Source organism: Ursus arctos, unplaced genomic scaffold, assembly GCF_023065955.2.
Source record: "Ursus arctos isolate Adak ecotype North America unplaced genomic scaffold, UrsArc2.0 scaffold_34, whole genome shotgun sequence".
NCBI lineage: Eukaryota > Metazoa > Chordata > Mammalia > Carnivora > Ursidae > Ursus > Ursus arctos.
The window spans coordinates 3,538,763-3,556,963 of NW_026623030.1; the positions used below are offsets into that span (position 1 = coordinate 3,538,763).

Consider the following 18,201-nt stretch of genomic DNA (forward strand, 5'->3'; position numbering starts at 1 on the left):
TGGCGTTGGCTGTGCTGTATCAGCCCCCCAATATTTCCTGGGAATCAGTTAGTTAAACTGAGGTCTCCAGATCTGAAAATCCACTGAAGTCTGGCAGGGAAGAGGGCCCTACTGACTCAGCCTCTGCCCTCAGAGTCCCAAAGCTCCCGGAGGCCCTGCTGGCCCTCAGACTGCCCTCCAGGGGGCACCAGTGTCAATCCCAATGTTAAGTATTGAGGCTGGGTCACGTTCCAGAGGCTCATCCTGCACACCCTGGCCTCTGGGCCCTAGGCTGAGGCGGAATAGGGAACAGGGGAAACGGACAGGAGGGGGTAGATGAAAGGAGAACAGAGACAGGCCTGGGCAGGGATCTCTCCCTCTCTCTCTCATGCACACACACACACACACACACCTGCTTCTCAAACGTTGGCAACCCGCTTCCATGCCTTTGGAGTATCTGTTGGGTCTAGGGGTCTCTCAGCCACCCCAGGTCACCTGGGGCTCGATCTCCCTCTTTACTATCATCTCGGTGGGTATTCTCCAGACCAGATGTTATTGCCTTGCCAGAATCATCCTGAGGGCAAGACCAGGACCTCAGACTGCCCAAGGCTCAGAGGCCTCCTGAATCTCCCTAGGTCCCCTTGTCCACACGCATCACCCCCAAATCTAAGGGCCCTCTATGAGGCAGCAGTCCTTTTTTTTTTTTCTTTTTAGTTTTTAAAATCTTTTTTAACTTTTTTTTAAAAGATTTTATTTATTTATTTGACAGAGAGAGACAGCCAGTGAGAGAGGGAACACAAGCAGGGGGAGTGGGAGAGGAAGAAGCAGGCTCCCAGCGGAAGAGCCTGATGTGGGGCTCGATTCCAGAACGCTGGGATCACGCCCTGAGCCGAAGGCAGACTCTTAACGACTGCGCCACCCAGGCACCCTGCCCTTTTTTTTTTAACTTTTAAAGAAGTTTTTATTTATTTGAGAGAGACAGATCACAAGCAGGGGGAGTAGCAGGCAGAGGGAGAAGCAGGATCCCCTCCGAGCAAGGAGCCCGATGCGAGACTCGATCCTGGGACTCCCGGATCATGACCTGCGCTGAAGGCAGACGCTTCACGGGCTGAGCCATCCAGGCGTCCCTGAGGCAGCACTCCTAGCCTAGCTTTGGTTTTAGCTTTTGTACCCTGATGATGTTCCAGTCTCTGCCCCCACAGGACAGCTGGAGCTCAAGCCCAATCTCTAGTGTCAAGGGTGCCGCAGCGGATTTGCCCCATGTCAGGGCTGCACTAGTCCCGTGTCAGTGCATGTCTCCAGCTTGTTGGCTTTCACACAGCAACCTCACTGACCTGTTCCCCAATCTCAGCTCTGCCACCCCACGCTCAGCAGCCGCTACCCCACATCCTGAGCATCTTCTATTTCCTGTGGGTCTGCACCTGTCATGGTGACCTGGCAGCCCGCCTCATCAGGAGAGCAGTTAACCCACATTTTCTGGGGAACCTGAGGCACAGGGGTTCACTGACACAAATAGGTCCCTGAGCCGGACTTGAACTCTGCCCTGGAGACCGTGGGGCCTTGGCCAGGCCTGGCAGGCCTCTCCCCTCCCGCTGCTATCCCTCCACTTGCAAGCCCAGCACAGCCTAGCCAGCCTGCCAGGATTCAAGTCTCTGCTCTGACACTCGCCAGTGGGTAGACCTGGGGAGTCCCTAACCTCTCTAAACCTCAGTTTCCCCAACTGTAAAATGGAGATGATACACAGAGAAACTTCCTCCTCAGGCTGTAGCGAAGGAAAGGAATACATGCATGCGAAGCCACAGCCGTGCCACTGTCTTCCTGGCTAAGGGGCCTGGAGCTGCAAGGTCAGCAAGTGTGTGGGATGGGGGCTGCGCTTTGGAGGCCAAGGGCACCAGGCCCAATACGCCATCTGTCCAGTGATGAGGCCTCTCCTGTGGCAGGGGCAACATTCATACTGTGGAAACCACACAAGTGGCCACAGAGGGATGGTCTGAGCAGAGAACCACCTGTCCCCTCCAAGGTCTGGGCCCCACACCCACCCGCATAGGTGTGACCCACGCAGGCCCTGGTCCTGCCCCTGGGTGAGACTCTGCAATCTGAACGTCTACATCTGTAAAATAAGGGGGAGTTGTGCTTCTGCCCCTGGGCGGGGTGGGTCAGAAATAAAGGACTTCCTCTGAAGGCTGGATCTGCCTGGCGCAGGCGACTCTCACTGCTGTCTTGTTTTGTCATCCTTACAGGAGACCAAGGCCCAGAAAGGGGAGAAGTGGCAAAAAAAAGAGAAGCCAATGGGAGCCGCCAAAGGAGCACTAATAGGACAGGGTTGGTGGGCGCCCTGATGTGTTGAATGATAGATGTGACATTGCTTCCCTGAAAAGTGTCTTTCATTCACTTCCCACATAGTTACTGAGTCCTGGTTTGCCCGGGTCCAAGCTCTACCAGAACACAATGCAAAGATCCGGACAATCAGGACAGTGAAACCAGGTAACCAGGAGCCAGGATATCAGGGCCTGACCAACTCTGAGTCCAGGACGGCTGATCAAGGAGGGCTTCCTGGAAGAGGGGACACAACACCAGGGTGCATCATGATTTATAGGGACCCGGGAAGTTCTCCTGACATAATGACAGGTGGGAAAAAGAAAATGTATTAAATATAATTTAAGAGACCTTAGGAAGCGTGGGGAGAGGGGAGGGAGCTAGGAGAACGAGGAGACTGAGCCCTCAAAGGGAGCAAGGTACCTATAGGGCAGTCGCGAGTGATTCGGATTTTCCTTCTTGGGGAGGTTACTCCGGGTGATTCAACTCCCACCCCTCACGTCACTCCGCCGCCCGGGATTCCAAGACTTAGAAAAGAAAGAACCGGAACAAGAATCAGAGCCGGTGCGCAGCCCAGCTTGGCGCCCTTCTAGGGTCCAGAGGATCCCCGGGAACTCAGACCCCGCTGGGGGCGTCCACGGCCAGAAGGGCCCCCGAATGCCTCCCTACACCCCGCGACCCGCATGCGGACTCCGAGGCCACCAGCCCGGCCTCTGACCCGGGACCGACCCCCATCTACGAGCAGGGACCCGGCGGGGCGGTGCTGGGCGCCGCGGGCTCCCCGGCCGCAGTGTCGCCGCAGCGCCGGCCCCGCCCCCGCCCGCTCCTCCCCCCGTCCCCCCCTCCCCCCCGCGGCCGAGGCCCCGAGCGGCTCCAGAGCAGAGGCCCGCGCCGAGCCCAGGTGAGCGCCCGCCCCGGGGACCCCAGCCCCCAGGATCCCGGTCCCCGACCCCGCCACCCCCGCTCGGCTGCCGGGTCCCGGCCCCCCTGCCTCCGCGCCCCGGGCCAGCGGGCGCGCTCGCAGGTCTCGGACCCGGTGCCGGCGCGATGGGGGCTGGGGTAGGCAGCCGGAGAGGGAGAGAGAGAGACAAGCTGGGGGCCGAAGCGCCACTCTTCCTTCTCCTCTCCCGGCCCGGGCCCTTCCCTGCCCGCCGCGGCGCCCTGCTGTGTGCCCGTCCCCCTTCCGGGGCCGCCGGTTTGGGTGAGGACACCTGGATGAGCGGGAAGGCTGCTAGAAAGGTCTTCCCAGGTAGAGAGGACTGCACGTGCAAAGGCAAGGAGAGTGCGCGGGAGGCTTGCGCCTGAGCCCCGCGGGGGACCAGGCGAGGGCGGACGCGCCTCAAACTTGATTGCCATCCCCAGGAAGGCTGGAAGCCACTGAGGCCCCCAACTGGACAGCACCTTCCCCCCCGTTTCTGCCCAGCCTGCACTGGCCTGGGGGGATGATGTCCCGCGAATCAGGACACAGGCTCCTGGTGGGTAGTTAGCACTTGGGCACAGTTAACAACTTTTCAGCACTGGGTAGTTTGTGGGCAAGGGACAGCACTCCACAAAATCTTGGGGGCGCCTCCTGCTTCTCCACAGGCAAGAGCCTTAGCCTTAGAGGCATCGGCGCCCGGAGCCTGCACACATGGTAGACCGGAGAAGGTTCAATCCCCAGCAAATCTCTTTCCGGGCCCAAGGCCCTGGAGGGTCTAGGAACCCTGGGCACCTGGGAAGGGAGAAACCGCCTAGACAGGGACCTGACAGCAAGGGGAAGTCCCACCTTTTCTGATGTCTGTGGCCCAGCAGGTGAAGCCTGAGGCCGGGCAGGAAGGAGGTGGGCAGGGCTGAGCCCCAGGAGAAGCCAGGATCTGGGGAAGGCCCCCTTTGTGCCCAGGGAGGGGCCAGGCGGGGCAGGTGGTAGCCAAGTCCTACAGATGTGGGGGAAAGAGTATCGCTATGCCCAGGTGGCCTTGGCTGCCACTGGCTCCTGAATGTAATGGGTGCCTCTCGCGCAGGTAAGATCAGAGGCCAGGAAGTAGACGGTCCTTCCCAACTGTCCCTCCTGTCTTCTTGGCCCCCTTGCTCTCAGGCAGCCACTCAAAGCCCTTGCTGGGATCTGGGCAAGACTGGGGGGAGGTCATTTGTAAACAGTGCAGCTACACCTTTGTCCCAGGCCTTCCAAAGTCCAGTCTGTAAACTGCATCTTCCAGAAGGCCCACCCTGTGGCCTTGAGGACTCTTTGGCTGCAGGGATCTCTTTGCTGATCTGGTGACCTCTCCCCAAGCCCTGTGGCTTGCAGGGTGATATGGGGCTTCCTGGGTCCCTGCTCATCTTGAAACTAACCAAGGGGGGGGGGTCTCCTGGATGCCCCTTCCTTCTGCTTGACCTTGGTGAGCCCTTGGCCTCTCAGTTTCTCCATCTGCTATTGATCGTGATCTCAGCACCACAGGCTTCGAGGGCATTTGTGAAGGGGGTGCTGTGTACAGGGTGGGAGCTCATGACTGCTGGGCATGGGCTGGGTGCCTGGGCTGCCTTTCCCCCAACCCCATCAGGCCTGGGCTGGCCGCCCACTTCTGTTCACCATGGAGCTGGGTTTCCCTGGGGACCAACCCCAGCCCAACCCCACCCCCCTAGCCTCTCCTGGCCTCACTCACACTGGGAGGAGGGGTGGAGGCTGGGTGGCCTCTTGGACCCCTGCCCCCTTTGCTGGGAAGCCTCCATCTACTGCTGGGCCGGGGAGGAAGAAGCAGTGGTTGCCCCTGGAGGAGGTGGGTATCCAGGGGCTGCCAGCCAGAGTTGGGGCCAGGACCTAGGAGAACTAAATGTCACCCCCATTGTAGGAAGGAGAAACCCCAGGATCAAGAGGGCTCTGATCTGCCTGAAGGGACCTGGGTTTGGACCCCAGGCATTGTGGCCTCCCTGAAAAACAGAGGGTCCCAGGGCTCCCAGGCTGCTGACTTTCCAGTGGGCTGCAGAAATCAGGATTTACCGGACAAGGCAGCTGTGGGGCTAGACCTAAAAGAGAGGCTGAGATCTGAGCGGAGGGCCCCCTAGGCAGTAGGCACAGCCCACAGGCAAAAATGGGAGGGGAGAGTGAGGGTAGGGAGCCTGGAGGTTCTCAGAAGGGAGGTGCCTTCCAGGGTCCGCTGCAGCAGTGGCTCCCAGCTCAAATGTCCGCATCTTCCGGAAGCCAGCCCCCCCCCCCCCGCCCCCGTGTGTCTCTATCTCTCTGTGTCTCTCCCCACAGCCCCCATCAAAGCCCTGGTCCCTACAGATGCCCCTTGTCTCCCCTGCAGGTCCTGGAGGCAGCTCCAGCTGGGATGGCAGCTCCAGCATCTCTAAGGGCCATGGGGAGTCCAGCCCCGCCGCCGCGGGGGGCACCCTAGGCCTCCCACAGCCTGCCTATCATCTGTGTACCTGCCCCCATTCATCTGTGGGCCACTCGCCATGGGTGGGTGCTTCTCCAAGCCCAAGCCAGGTACCTTCTCTCTTCTTGCCTCATTCTCTCCCCCTCCCTCCCCCAGCCCACCTCCCTCCTCCCTCCCTTTCTCCTCCCTCCCTCCCTCCTCCAGCCACCTTCCTCCTCCCCCTCCCCCCTCTGCCTCCAAAGTAGGTCAGGCTGGGCGGCAGGCTGCTCTGAATGTTAATTCCCTGCAAGCAGGAGGGGGTGGGGGCCTGGAGCATTCTCTTGGCCCCCCTCCAATGGGTCCCCCTCTTTATTTGGGGCTTTGGGTGCTTCTGGTGGGAATAGCCACTGAACCCTTCTCAGAAAGTAAAAGTTAGGGTTCCTCCTGCTCCAGGATAGGGCAGGGGGGCCTTCCCCTTAAGGCTGGGGAAGAGGGACTCTGAGGACACCCTCAGCCGCTGTGTGACCCAGGCCATGCGAGTTACCTCTCTGAGCCTGAGTTTCCCTCTCTACAAAATGAGCCTGACTTCTCAAAGTTGCCACGAGGGTGGAGTGGACAGATCACAGCCCTTTTCACCTCTTCTGATGCCCTGTGTGACCTTCGGCCGAGTTTCCCCATTTGTGCAGGACATCCTGCCCTGCCTGGCCCAAGTGGCTCCAGTTCGAGGTGGGGACCTCCCGGGTGCTGAGGGAGGCCTGGGTCTGCTCTCCATGGAGACTTCTGTCTGTTGGGCTCTCTCTCCAGCCCCTATTTTCCCTCTTCTCTCTTCACAACACTCAGGAAGGCAAAAGAATGGAGATATGTCACAGATGAAGAAATGGAGGCCCAGAGAGGCCTCTCTAGTGGCCAGTCAGTGCCCACCCACCTGCCACCCCAGCTACCCTGCCCCAGCCGGCTCCCCTTATACCTGATACCCATCAGCTCCATTACCTTGGAACGCATGAGGCTTTTCTCCTTATCCTGGGTCTGAGGGAGAACTTGGGGACAAGAGGAGACCTTTAATGCCCTGACAGGCAGAGGGAACCCCCTGCACCTGCCTCAAGGAGCCAGCTGTCCCTCCCCCCATGCCCCTGCTGTGAGTACCCAGCCCTGGGCCCGATCCCAACACCCTTCCTGGCTCCACGTATGACTTGGGCAAATGATGGCCATTGTCTTTGCCTCAGCCTTCCCCCCACAGAAGTGGGCAGGAAAATGCTAGCTGGTCTGGCCGGAGGCCAAGAGCAGAGGATACCACCTGCAGCTTTCTTTAAAGGCCCTCACCAGGCTGGCCTGCCTGAGACCCCTGGCCACCAGCAACCAGGTCGGAGCTGGCAGCTCTCACCACCCCAAAGGCAGTGATAAGAACTTGCGTTCTTGAGCCCAAATCCAGCCCTGTCCCTTCCTGGCTGTGTGGCCCTGGGCAGATGACTTCACCTCTCTGGGCCTCTGTGTTCTCATGTATAAGTGGGGTTAACACTTTTGCCTCGCCCCCCACCCCACCCCATGCAGACTGTTGTGATTAGCACAGGGCCTGGCACACAGGAAGGAGGCATGTGCAGAACACTATTATCCCCTCTTTTGGGAGGTAAGCTCCCTATGCTCAGGACTCCCCTGTGGGGCTATGGCAGGAGGGTAGGCACCCACACTGAGCAGGTCAGGGGTAAGGTTCAGGGAATTTCAGGGTGCGTGATTGAGAGCATTTGGGCCATAGAAGTTCACCTGGGGTCAGGAGGGGCTACAAGGAGAACAGAGCAAGCTGAAGGTCTTTGTGCAAACTCTTTACCTTCTATCTTGCTCGACTCTGGCTTGGAGAACACCAGCACATGTTTCCTGAGCTCACTCTGTACTCCCCATGTTCCACTGGCTCTATGTTCGTGATAAGAAGTGTTCCAGGGCAGACCCTTGCCAAGCTCAGAACTAGAAAGAAGTGCAGATCTCTTGGCATCTAGTCACTTGCCTTTTATTAGGCCACAAGTGCCACTTAAAGGCTTTCCCTTTTTGCCATGGCTGCCAGGAGGCTCAGAGCTAATCAATAAAATGCTACTACCCAACTTCATCTGTTGAGCTTCTACTCTGAGTTACATATATTAAATCCTTCAGTATTCACTATCACCAAAGAGATAGGCACTGTTCTCTGTTTTATAATGAAGGCATCTGAGGTCCAAAGGGGATAAGACAGGGGCCCGTGGTCACATGGGCTCCTGGGAATCATGAGACTAGGGTTGATCTGGCTCTGTGGGTGAGCAGAGACCCCCTCTCCATCCACCTTTCCACTACTGGCTCTGACTTGATGGCTTCGCATTAGACTGCATCTGTGAGCTCCTTGGAGCCTTCTGGAAGGAGGTGGTGGATGCAAACAGTCTGGCTTGGCTGTTATCTGGGCCCCTGCCAAGCTGTTCCTGTGAGCTTCCTCTCTACAGTTCACATAGCTGGTGTCAGCTGAGTTGGGAGTATTTTCCTTTTTAAATCTTCTCAAAACATTCTAACACCATTACATAAAGTATGGAAAATGGAGGCAAAGAGCCCACCCCACCCTCAACCCCCCTCCCACCTGACCCAACAGCTTCAGCCGGGTGGTGTGCTCCGGGGCCCCGCTGGAATCACGGAGCAGACCTTCACCCCTGCCCCCTGCCGTGCCTGGGCCAGGCTAAGGGTTGGGACTTGAGGATAAGGGGGTGCGGGCCTGCCTGCTGGGCTCCGGGCCAGGCCAGGGTGGGAGATGAGCACAGCACGAGGGGAGGCACATGCCGGGAGTGGGCACCCGGAGGGGGCAGCACCTGAGCTGTCCAGGGGGATGGGCAGGAGTGAGCCAGGGCTGAGAAGAATGGCAGCTCAGGCCAAGGGAAGCGCATAGGCAAAGGCCCAGAGCTGTGACTCCATGTCCTGTTTCTGGAGCGTCAGGTCTGGGGTGGCGGGGATGAGAGGTGAAATGGGGAGAGGCCTGGAGGCTCCCGTGCCTTGGGAGTTGGGGGAGGCACCTCCTGCTTCCCCATCAGGCCCATGCTGTGCCAGGGGCTTAGCTTCCATCACTCAGCCCAGGAGGCCGGATTATCGCTGCTAAAAATTCTGTTTATTGTTCCCTTCTAATTAGAAAAACACCCCAGGCACATTTTAGGGAATTTAGAAAATGCAGAAAAATATAAAGATGAAAACGACAGTCTCCGGCTAACTGCCTGCTAGAGTGGGCCCCATGGGCACTCTGGGGAAGTGTCTTCTGTGTGGAGGCTTCAAGAGGTGGGCCCCGCACCCCTCTGCACATACCCCTTTGGGTGGGGGTCACGCCCAAGGCCCCAGACCCCAGCACATGAGAACATTGAAAACCCAGGGCTTGGCAAATGATGGATTCTTAAATTGGTGAGCATGGGTATTTTAAGAAGTTGAAAATACATTGTGTACACTTTTTTTTTTTTAATTAAAAAACAAACCCTCAAACCTGTGGGAAAGTTGCAAACAGAACAACAGACCGTCTGTTTGCTGTCACCCAGATTCACTGGGCAGGAAATGAGCCGCACCCAGGTTTGGATGCCCTACGCTCACTTGAGTCAGGCTCTGCGCGTGCCCTGATCCTTCAGGGGTGTCCTCCTCCATCAGGGGCCATGCCCTTGGGGTCAGAGCAGGGCTCAGGGCACCAGTATTCTCCGTCCCCCCCCATAGATTCTTGGAGAAAAGGCAATGTCAAGGTCAAAGGACCCCCAGTTGTGCCCCCCTCACTCATGTGTTACTGAAAAAGAAAACATGCAGAGATTAACTCCAGCCAACACAGCTCACCCACCTGCTGCCTCTGTTGTGCTTCTCGCCTGTTTTAAGGCTCTCTGCTGATGGTGCAGGGGGCTTTCTGGAAAGGTGGAGGCGTGGGAGAGAACTCACTCCAAGGGGCCAGCCCCAGAGCTGGTGGGGTAGGGAGGGGGTGGGCCAGGCTGGGGGCTCACGGTGCTGTCCTGCCCACCCACAGTGGAGCTCAAGATCGAGGTGGTGCTGCCTGAGAAGGAGCGAGGCAAGGAGGAGCTGTCGGCCGGCGGGAAGGGCAGCCCCCGGGCCTACCAGGGCAATGGCACAGCCCGCCACTTCCACGCTGAGGAGCGCCTGCCCGCCCCTCACCCCTATCCTGGCGCTCAGGACTGTGTGGAGGCCGCTGTCTGCCACGTCAAGGACCTTGAGAATGGCCAGTGGGTGCTGGGCCTTGGGGGAAGGTGGCGGGGGCCGTCCGAGGGCCCAAGATGGGAAGGCGAAGCGCAGGCTGTGGATGGGGTGGGCTGGGAGGCCTGGAAGGGGCCTTTGACCAGCGCCTGCACCAGCCACCACTGTCGTGGCCTCTCCTGGTCTGGGCCTGCTCCCCAGAAAGCTGAACTCTGGGAAGAGGTGTCCACCGGAAGTGGGGCCTGGTGTGTGGCCTGAGGTCTGAGTGCAGCCCCTCCCCAGGATGCGGGAAGTGGAGCTGGGCTGGGGGAAGGTGTTGTTGGTGAAGGACAATGGGGAGTTCCACGCTCTGGGCCACAAGTGTCCACACTATGGCGCGCCCCTGGTGAAAGGTGAGCTGTCCCAGGACACACAGGAGGTGGGGTGGGACCTCCCTGAAGGGTGCTTGGGTCCTCCTTGGACCCTCAGAGTCTCATGTATTAGTGGGGTCTCCTGGGCTGTGGGGAAGAGCCAGCAGCTGCTGGGACAGGGGAGAGGGACTGTTGCTGGTGCGCCAGCCCAGCACCACCCTCCCCCAGGCGTGCTGTCCCGCGGCCGGGTGCGCTGCCCCTGGCATGGCGCCTGCTTCAACATCAGCACCGGTGACCTAGAGGACTTCCCTGGCCTGGACAGTCTGCACAAATTCCAGGTGGGGCCAGGCGGGCAGTGGGGTGGGAGCCTGGGAGTGCAGGGCAGGGGATGGAGCCCCCAAAACCTGGTCCTGAGCAACACAGCCCTTGCAGGTGAAGATTGAGAAGGAGAAGGTGTACGTCCGGGCCAGCAAGCAGGTGAGGGTGTGGCTTGGGGCTCAGGCAAAAGGGAGAAGTGAGGAGAGTGTCTTGGCCCAGGGATCAGCATGTGCAAAGGCCCTGTGCCTGGGGAACGGAGTGAAAGGCTACATGGTGGGGATGCGGCTGGACTGCAGCTGCAGGACCCGGCCTGCTGGGATGATGGCACAGGGAGGATGTCCGTGACTCCAGCTCCCAGCTCCATTCCGCTCTCCGGCCACCCCCAGGCCTTGCAGCTACAGCGAAGAACCAAGGTGATGGCCAAGTGTATCTCTCCGAGTGCTGGCCACAGCAGCAGCACCAACGTGCTCATTGTAGGCGCAGGTTGGTGGTGGGGTTATGGGGGGCAGGGTGGGGTGGGGTGGGGGAGAGATGGTCCCTGACCCCAGCACCCTCCCCTCAGGTGCAGCGGGCTTAGTGTGCGCAGAGACACTGCGGCAGGAGGGGTTCTCAGACAGGATCGTCTTGTGCACACTGGACCGGCACCTCCCCTATGACCGACCGAAGCTCAGCAAGGTGGGAGGAGGGGCAAATGGGGCCCAAGCAGGGCCCAGACCCCTAGCCCTCTGGGCACAGTCAGCCCCTCTCAGCACCTTGCTTGTCTCCCCTTGGGGCTCCGGCCAGCGGCCCTCTCTGCTCTTGCCAGTCCTATCTGTGGTACCCCCAGAAAGATGCGGGTTTGTTGAATTCTATCCCACAGCCCCTTTGTGAACGGGGCCCAGCCCTACCCTCCCTAAGCCTCGGGTCCTCTGTTGCAAAATGGAACGGTGGCCACCTGGCCTTATCTCAAGATAGCTATCTCTTGCAGTCCCTGGACGCCCAACCTGAGCAGCTGGCCCTGAGGCCCAAGGAGTTCTTCCGGGCCTATGGCATCGAGGTGCTCACCGAGGCCCAGGTAGGGGGCCGAGACTCGGAAACAAACCTGGGGAAGTCTTAGTGAGAACCACAAATGAAGTGAGGCCACGTGGATCCCTGGAGGTTTGGGGGCGGGTGTCCTGCCCGCTGGGCCCTGCTGTCCAGGCACCTGTGCTCCGGGCCTGGACGGCAGCACCAGCTCTTCCCGACAGGCTTATGGGCACATGCAGAGATCTGCTCAGGGCTGGGACGGGGGAGCGTGAGGACGGCTTTGAGGGGAAGGTGGTGTCTGAAGTGTCAGGAGGAGAAGCTGGGAGGAAGGATGACCCAGGTGGCAGGAACAGCCCCGTGAACCTTCTGTTCAGAGGGTCTGGCAGGAGTGGGAGGGGCAGCCAAGTTCAAGTCCACGCCCAGGCCCAGACTCTTCCCCACGGGGGTTGCAGGTGGTCACAGTGGACGTGAGAAACAAGAAGGTTGTGTTCAAGGATGGCTTCAAGCTGGAGTACAGCAAGCTGCTGCTCGCACCAGGGAGCAGGTGGGAGGGTGTCTCCCCCTTGTCCCCTGACGGACACTCTGCAGGGCACCAGCCAGGATGGGAGGGCTTGGGGTGCCGGGAGCCCCTCACTGATGCTGGCCACGACTCAGCCCTAAGACGCTGAGCTGCAAAGGCAAAGAGGTGGAGAACGTGTTCACTATCCGGACCCCTGAAGATGCCAATCGTGTGGTGAGGCTGGCCCGGGGCCGCAACGCAGTGGTCGTGGGAGCTGGCTTCCTGGGTGAGCGGCCAGGGCTGGTGGGGGCGATGGTCTGTGACGGCTGGGCGGTCCTGGCCCCGGGAGGTGCAGGGTGCCAGCCTGCCGTCCACCACCCCGGCCCCAGGGATGGAGGTGGCTGCCTATCTGACCGAAAAGGCCCACTCAGTGTCCGTGGTGGAGCTGGAGGAGACGCCTTTCAGGAGATTTTTGGGGGAACGTGTCGGTCGTGCCCTCATGAAGGTGAGCCCACCCTGGCACCCAGCACTCAGCCCCTCGGAACCCCAGGCACCCAGCCCAACCCCTGGCCACGCTCTCATGCATGGACTTCTTGCCCACCTGCCCTCCCAGATGTTTGAGAACAACCGGGTCAAGTTCTACATGCAGACAGAGGTGTCCGAGCTGCGGGCCCAGGAGGGAAAGGTGGGCCCTTCGTCCTGCCCCCTCCCTTGGTCCCGGGAGCTGGGCCCACCTGCTCACCTGCCTCCTCCCCACAGCTGAAGGAGGTCGTGCTGAAGAGCAGCAAGGTCGTGCGGGCTGACGTCTGCGTTGTGGGCATTGGTGAGCGGGCGGGCAGGCCGGTGCCAGGGAGCACGTGCACACGCTCCGGACGGGCCTCGGGCCAGTGCCTTCCCCTCCCTGAGCCTGGGCTCCACGTCTAAAAATGGCCACCCCACCCGTTCCCACCTCCCAGGGCCGTCGGGGGGTGGGTGTCGCACATTTAGCCAGGGCTTGGCGTGGAGGACGCTCCCAGTGACCGCTGCCCACAGATACTCACCTCCACGGCCTGCCCCACGTGGGCTGCCGGCCACAAGCCTCCAGCTGGGCCCTGCTCCAGTTGAGGTGCCAGGACAGGGAGGGACAGAGCTGGGAGGTGGCAGCATAGGAGCTGGGGGTATGGCATGCCGCCCCCCCCGCCCCCCAGGGCTTCCCGGAGTCTCTCGGAGGAGGTGATAGCTGAGGCCGGATGGGAGGCCAGCGGTCTGGGGGGGTCCAGGTGGAGGGGGCAGGACGCGCGAAGGCCGTGGGGTGGGCAGCCCGTCGGACGATCGGTGTGGGGCGGGACCGTGGTGAGGGAAGGGTATGGGTCATGGAGGACGATGAGGCGGAGACAGAAGGCACCAGGGGACGGACATGGCGGCCCCTGTCCTGTCAGGCGCGGTGCCCGCCACGGGCTTCCTGAGGCAGAGCTCCATCGGTCTGGACTCGCGAGGCTTCATCCCTGTCAACAAGGTGGGGCCGCGCCGGCCGGGCAGGGCGCTGGGCTGGGTGGGGGTGGTGGCAGGTCCAGGCCAAGGCCCCCGTCCCACCCACAGAGCCCCGGGTCCTCTCCCCACAGATGATGCAGACCAACGTCCCAGGAGTGTTTGCAGCTGGCGATGCTGTCACCTTCCCCCTGGCCTGGAGGAACAATCGGAAAGTGAACATCCCACACTGGCAGATGGCTCATGCCCAGGGTATGACCAGCCCCGTGGCAGGATGGGGGGTGGGAGGCTGTCCCAGGGTCTCAGCCTCCCCCAGGCCCACCCCCCAGTTGTTGGCCTTGGGTCCTGGTCTCTGGGTTAGCCTTTCAGGGCTCGGTGGTGGCCTGTCTGACCAGCCAGTTAAGAGCAAGCCCTGTGGCCCATCCATAGACATCCCCCTCCCCACACCCCATGCCCTCAGGACACCCCCTCCGTCTAGCCACAGTGTCCCACCCCACCCTTCCACCAGCCTCTTCCTTCCTTTTATCCTCACCAACCTGTGCAGTCACCCAGGGAAAGAAAGCGATTTAGTAGGATATGGGCCACCTTCCCACTCAATGTTTCTGTGTCCCTCGGGCCGCTCGACTGTCTCTGTGAACCCAGTTGCTTCATGCTGGCCCTTGGGAGGCAGCCATCTGGGCCTGGGAACTGGGCTCAGTGGGGAACCGAGTGGTTCCCCCCCCCCCCCGACTTGGTGGTCACCAAGCCCTGAAGCCTCACTTACGGTGCATGCCTGGTCTGGGTCCCTAAGATGAACAAGCCAGCACGTTGGCTGCCTCATGGGGAGGGCCAGCAGACTCTGCCCTGGCCTCTCCTCCCTGACTTCGCGCTATCTGAGCGTCCGCTGCCTGAAATCCCATTCCTGGTACCAACTTCCATTCAGGTCCAAGGTCTAAAGTTGGTGCTAGTTTTAAGGAACCAAAGCCTCCTCATCAGCCAAGCACAATTAAGGCTTAACTGGGAGGGTCTAGGAGATCACAGCCATCCATCTACAGGGGCGAGGGGGCCTCATATGAACTAGGAAGCCACCCATGCTATTCTGTGGGGCCCTGGGTGTGGCTGTCATCTCTGCTTCCCTAGGTACTTGGGCCCCATTCTCCTGCCCCCCTCTTCATACCTGATGTGTCTGATGAGTTGTGTGCACACCTGAAATGGTGGGCAACCCCACAACCTCACAATCCCAGGAAGCAAACCTTCCAGGTCTGGGGGGGCACTTCATTCAAATTCTCTAGAGAAGTGATCTGAGCGACCGGCTTTGAGCCAGGTGTCCCCTCTGCACGGATCAGCTGCGATCGAGGGTGGGCAGTGGGCTGAGCGATGATGCATTACTTGACCTCTGGGGAGGCGGGGGGGGGGGGGGGGGCGGCAGGAGGAGGAGGGGGAGTAGCCCCACGTGTCAGAGGCCCCCAGAGAGCCCTGGCAGGCAGTGTAGGGGTGATGAGGGCTAGGGTCGGGGCTCTCACGACCCTGGGTCCTACAGGCCGGGTGGCGGCCCAGAACATGCTGGCGCAGGAGGCGGAGATCAGCACCGTGCCCTACCTGTGGACAGCCATGTTCGGCAAGAGCCTGCGCTACGCGGGTAACGGAGGGGCGCCTGACAGGGGCGGGGCCGAGAGCATTTAGGGGTGTGGCTAAGGTGTTGGCGGAGTGCGGCGGTGGAGCTTGGAGGTTAGGGCGGGGCTATGAGCATCCTAGGGGCGTGGCCACGTCCGCCATAGGAGGAGCAAAAACTGGCTGGGGGCGGCTCTAAGGGCCACCTAAAGGGACAAAGGGAGCGGGGCCGGGTGGGAGGTTCAGGGAGGATGTAGGAGGGCACAGGGCGCTCACCTGGGGGAGCCCCATCCCCTCCTGTTCGGCCCACAGGGTACGGAGAAGGCTTCGACGACGTCATCATCCAGGGGGATCTGGAAGAGCTCAAATTCGTGGCTTTTTACACCAAGTGAGAGCAACGGGGTGGAATGAGGCGCGAAGCAGCGGGAGCTCGGTCGGGAAGGGGAGCTCATTCCTGAGGAGCTCTGCTCCAGTAGAGGGGACCTACCTGAAAGGTGGACCGAGTGGCCAAGGGAGGCAGCTAGGCAGGAGACCCTCCAGGGCCAAGTGAGGAGGCGGGGTAGTATTAACTCCAGCAGCCACCCATTGAGGCAGGACATTTTATCTTCAGGACAGCTCTTTGTGGTGGGTGTTGTGGACTCCCACTTTTACACTGAGGAAAGTCACACAGGTAGAGTGGTGATCCCAGGACGGGAGCTCAGCCTTGAACTCCACTGAGGAAGGTTGGAGCCTCCGTGGGCCTTGGGCAGGATCCCCAAACCCATGTTGGGCCAAACAAAGCAAGGAGGGTTGGGTGCTCAGTATACTCCTGCTGCCCTGAGTAAGATCCTTCCCTGGACCCCAGCTGAAGAAGAGAGCATCAGGGTCTCCAAGAAGGAAAGCCACTGCTGGGCGGTCCTCAGGCTGTTACTCTGTCCCTGCAGAGGCGATGAGGTGATTGCTGTGGCCAGCATGAATTATGATCCCATCGTGTCCAAGGTGGCTGAGGTGCTAGCCTCCGGCCGTACCATCCGAAAGCGGGAGGTGGAGTGAGTGTGGGCTTCAGAGGTCTGGTGTGGGTGGGGGGAGGTCCCCCAAGAGACTGGCCCTTGGTAGCCCTACACTCCTGTAGCCCTACAGAGCCCTCCCCCTATTTATTCTTGGTCCACATCAGTCTATGGGGCATCAGTACTATGGGTGGTGTGGGACAAGGGTTGTGGTTTACGAATGGGCTGATTATTTGTGCTCCTGGGGGGATAGAAGAAGGAAAAGAGGCTGTGTCCTAGAGCAGGGCCAGTGCTATGGGGAGGGGTCAAAGCCCTTGGTCAAAGCCACTGCTTGGGCATCACCTGGCCTGGGACACTCAACTGGATTTGGTTGTGTTGAGACTGGCAGAGCCGGGGGTGGGGGGTGTGTGGCGTGACGGGTAAAGCAGCTAGTGATGCCTCTGGGGTGCCCTGCAGAGATGTCAGGTGGTTGTTTGGTGCCTGGGGGATGCTGGATGTCAGCCATTACCTTCACCCCAGGATGGTGCCAGTGGGAGTCACCCTGTGGGCTCAAACTGCCTACAGAGAGGCCCCCTCCCCCTGCCCAGGGACTGGGGAAAGCTTGGAGGCCACGGAACAGGGGTAGACCTCAGGCTGGTAACAATGGAGAACCAAGAGGGAACATGATGAATGACATTCTCCCTGGCCTCCTCTCTCTCCCTCTCTCTCTCTCTCTCTCTCTCTCTCTCGCCTTCGAAAAGGCTGTTTGTGCTGCACAGCAAGTACGTGGTCCTCTGTCCTTCCTGTTGACCATTCTAAGCCTTTCCCACCTCAGCCCAGAGCCTGTACCCCATGGTCTTCCCCTCTCTGCCTAAGTACCCATTCCTGCTGGGCACCAGGGCCCGGCACAGAGCAGGCCCCCTGCTGTCCTCAGGGATCATGGTGCTGCATGGGTAACCTGCTGTCTTCTACCCTGACTCCTCCTCCCCTCATTCCTGCAGGACCGGCGACATGTCCTGGCTCACAGGGAAAGGATCCTGAGCTCGCATGCAGCAGACTTGGGCAGGCACGCTTGGGCACCAGGGACAGAGGCCAAGCCCTGGGGGCAGGTGCCAACCTCCAATTTCCCAGGATCCCCCAGGGCAGAACCTGAGTCTTTCCAGTGCTTGCCTTTGGTTGCCTGGCTCACCTCCAGAGAGGCTTCTGCTGCCTCCAAAAGATGCTTACCTCCCAAGGCCTCAGCTGCCACTGATGGCTGGCAATGGAGGCAGGACAGGCCTATCCTCTTCTCCCTCTCGAGACTGGTCTCCTGCGGGACCCTGAAACATATTAGATATTATCTTAAAATTAAAACGCACACCTTTGCAGAGCTGTGTGACTTCCATTGTGATTGGACAGACACTCATGAGGGAGAGAGCACAACCACATAATGCTCAGGGCCACACCAGTTCGGCCTACACGAACTCAGGGGGAGTAGCAACTGATTCTGCCCCCGGGGCTGGGGAAAGCTTCTCTAGCCAGGGTCTTGGATCTGCATTTTGAAAGAAGGGCACTCTGGGTAGAAGGGATAGCATGTGCCAAGGGTTTGAGATGGGAAGTGCTTCTTCAGAGGTCAGAGGCAGCTCAAGCTTGGCAGTTTGGGGGCATGTGCCTACTTAGGGCTGTAAGGGCTGGGTCCTGAGACAGAGCCCATGCTTTTCATGGCAACCAGAGTTCTCTGAATCCCCCATTTTGCAGGTAAAGAAAACAAGGCCCAGCTATTAAGTAGGCAAGAGAATCTAGAGCCTCTGTGGCACTCTGCCTCCCAGTCAAGAGGAATGCGGAGGCAGGGGGGGACGCGGGGGCCAGAAGTGGGGGCGCAGGCAGGAAGGGGATAGTCCGGCTTCCTCCTAGGCCACTGCAAGCCCAGGAGCGGCGGACGGTCAAGGCCGAGTCCCGGGCAAACAGGGCATGCCGGGAGGTGTGGCCCATCTCCGGGCGGCGTGGGCCTGGCCGGCGCCGGGAAAGTGCAGTCCGGACGGGGCTGGAGACTGGACGCCGCCTTCACTGGAAGGGGGCATCTGGCGCGCGTACTTGCTGGGAAACGCTCCTCAGAGGGTTACACACTCCCGGCTTCCAGAAGTTGCGCGGGCCCGCGGAGTCACGACGAGCGCTAAGCTTGCCGGGGAGTGCGGCGCAGGCCGGAAGTGCGGCGCGGTTGGCAC

General features: G+C 60.3%; 1 protein-coding gene and 1 long non-coding RNA gene across 4 annotated transcripts; one reads left to right on the plus strand and one right to left on the minus strand.

Moving 5' to 3' along the window:
• The first annotated feature begins 3,134 nt into the window (after nt 1–3,134).
• Nucleotides 3,135–17,362, plus strand: AIFM3 (apoptosis inducing factor mitochondria associated 3). Of its 2 annotated transcripts, XM_057305915.1 has the most exons (20): nt 3,135–3,196; nt 5,577–5,758; nt 9,619–9,832; nt 10,086–10,195; nt 10,382–10,491; nt 10,586–10,630; nt 10,858–10,954; nt 11,034–11,146; nt 11,439–11,525; nt 11,929–12,020; nt 12,131–12,261; nt 12,365–12,480; nt 12,589–12,660; nt 12,735–12,798; nt 13,394–13,470; nt 13,577–13,694; nt 14,962–15,060; nt 15,345–15,420; nt 15,956–16,060; nt 16,999–17,362. In XM_057305915.1, the coding sequence occupies exons 2-20, from the start codon at nt 5,728–5,730 to the stop codon at nt 17,036–17,038; spliced, it is 1,797 nt and encodes a 598-aa protein (XP_057161898.1). In that variant the 5' UTR covers nt 3,135–3,196; nt 5,577–5,727; the 3' UTR covers nt 17,039–17,362. The 2 variants fall into 2 exon arrangements, with proteins under 2 accessions (XP_057161898.1, XP_057161897.1); XM_057305914.1 differs by having other exon boundaries at nt 10,086–10,491.
• On the minus strand, nt 9,055–18,157 carry LOC123000429 (uncharacterized). Of its 2 annotated transcripts, XR_008957009.1 has the most exons (5): nt 18,071–18,157; nt 17,225–17,316; nt 15,309–15,684; nt 12,718–13,638; nt 9,055–12,145 (listed from the first exon to the last, which is right to left on the minus strand). It is a non-coding gene; the product is annotated as an uncharacterized LOC123000429 (long non-coding RNA). The 2 variants fall into 2 exon arrangements; XR_007190582.2 differs by having other exon boundaries at nt 15,309–17,316; nt 18,071–18,154.
• Nucleotides 18,158–18,201: the final 44 nt, after the last annotated feature.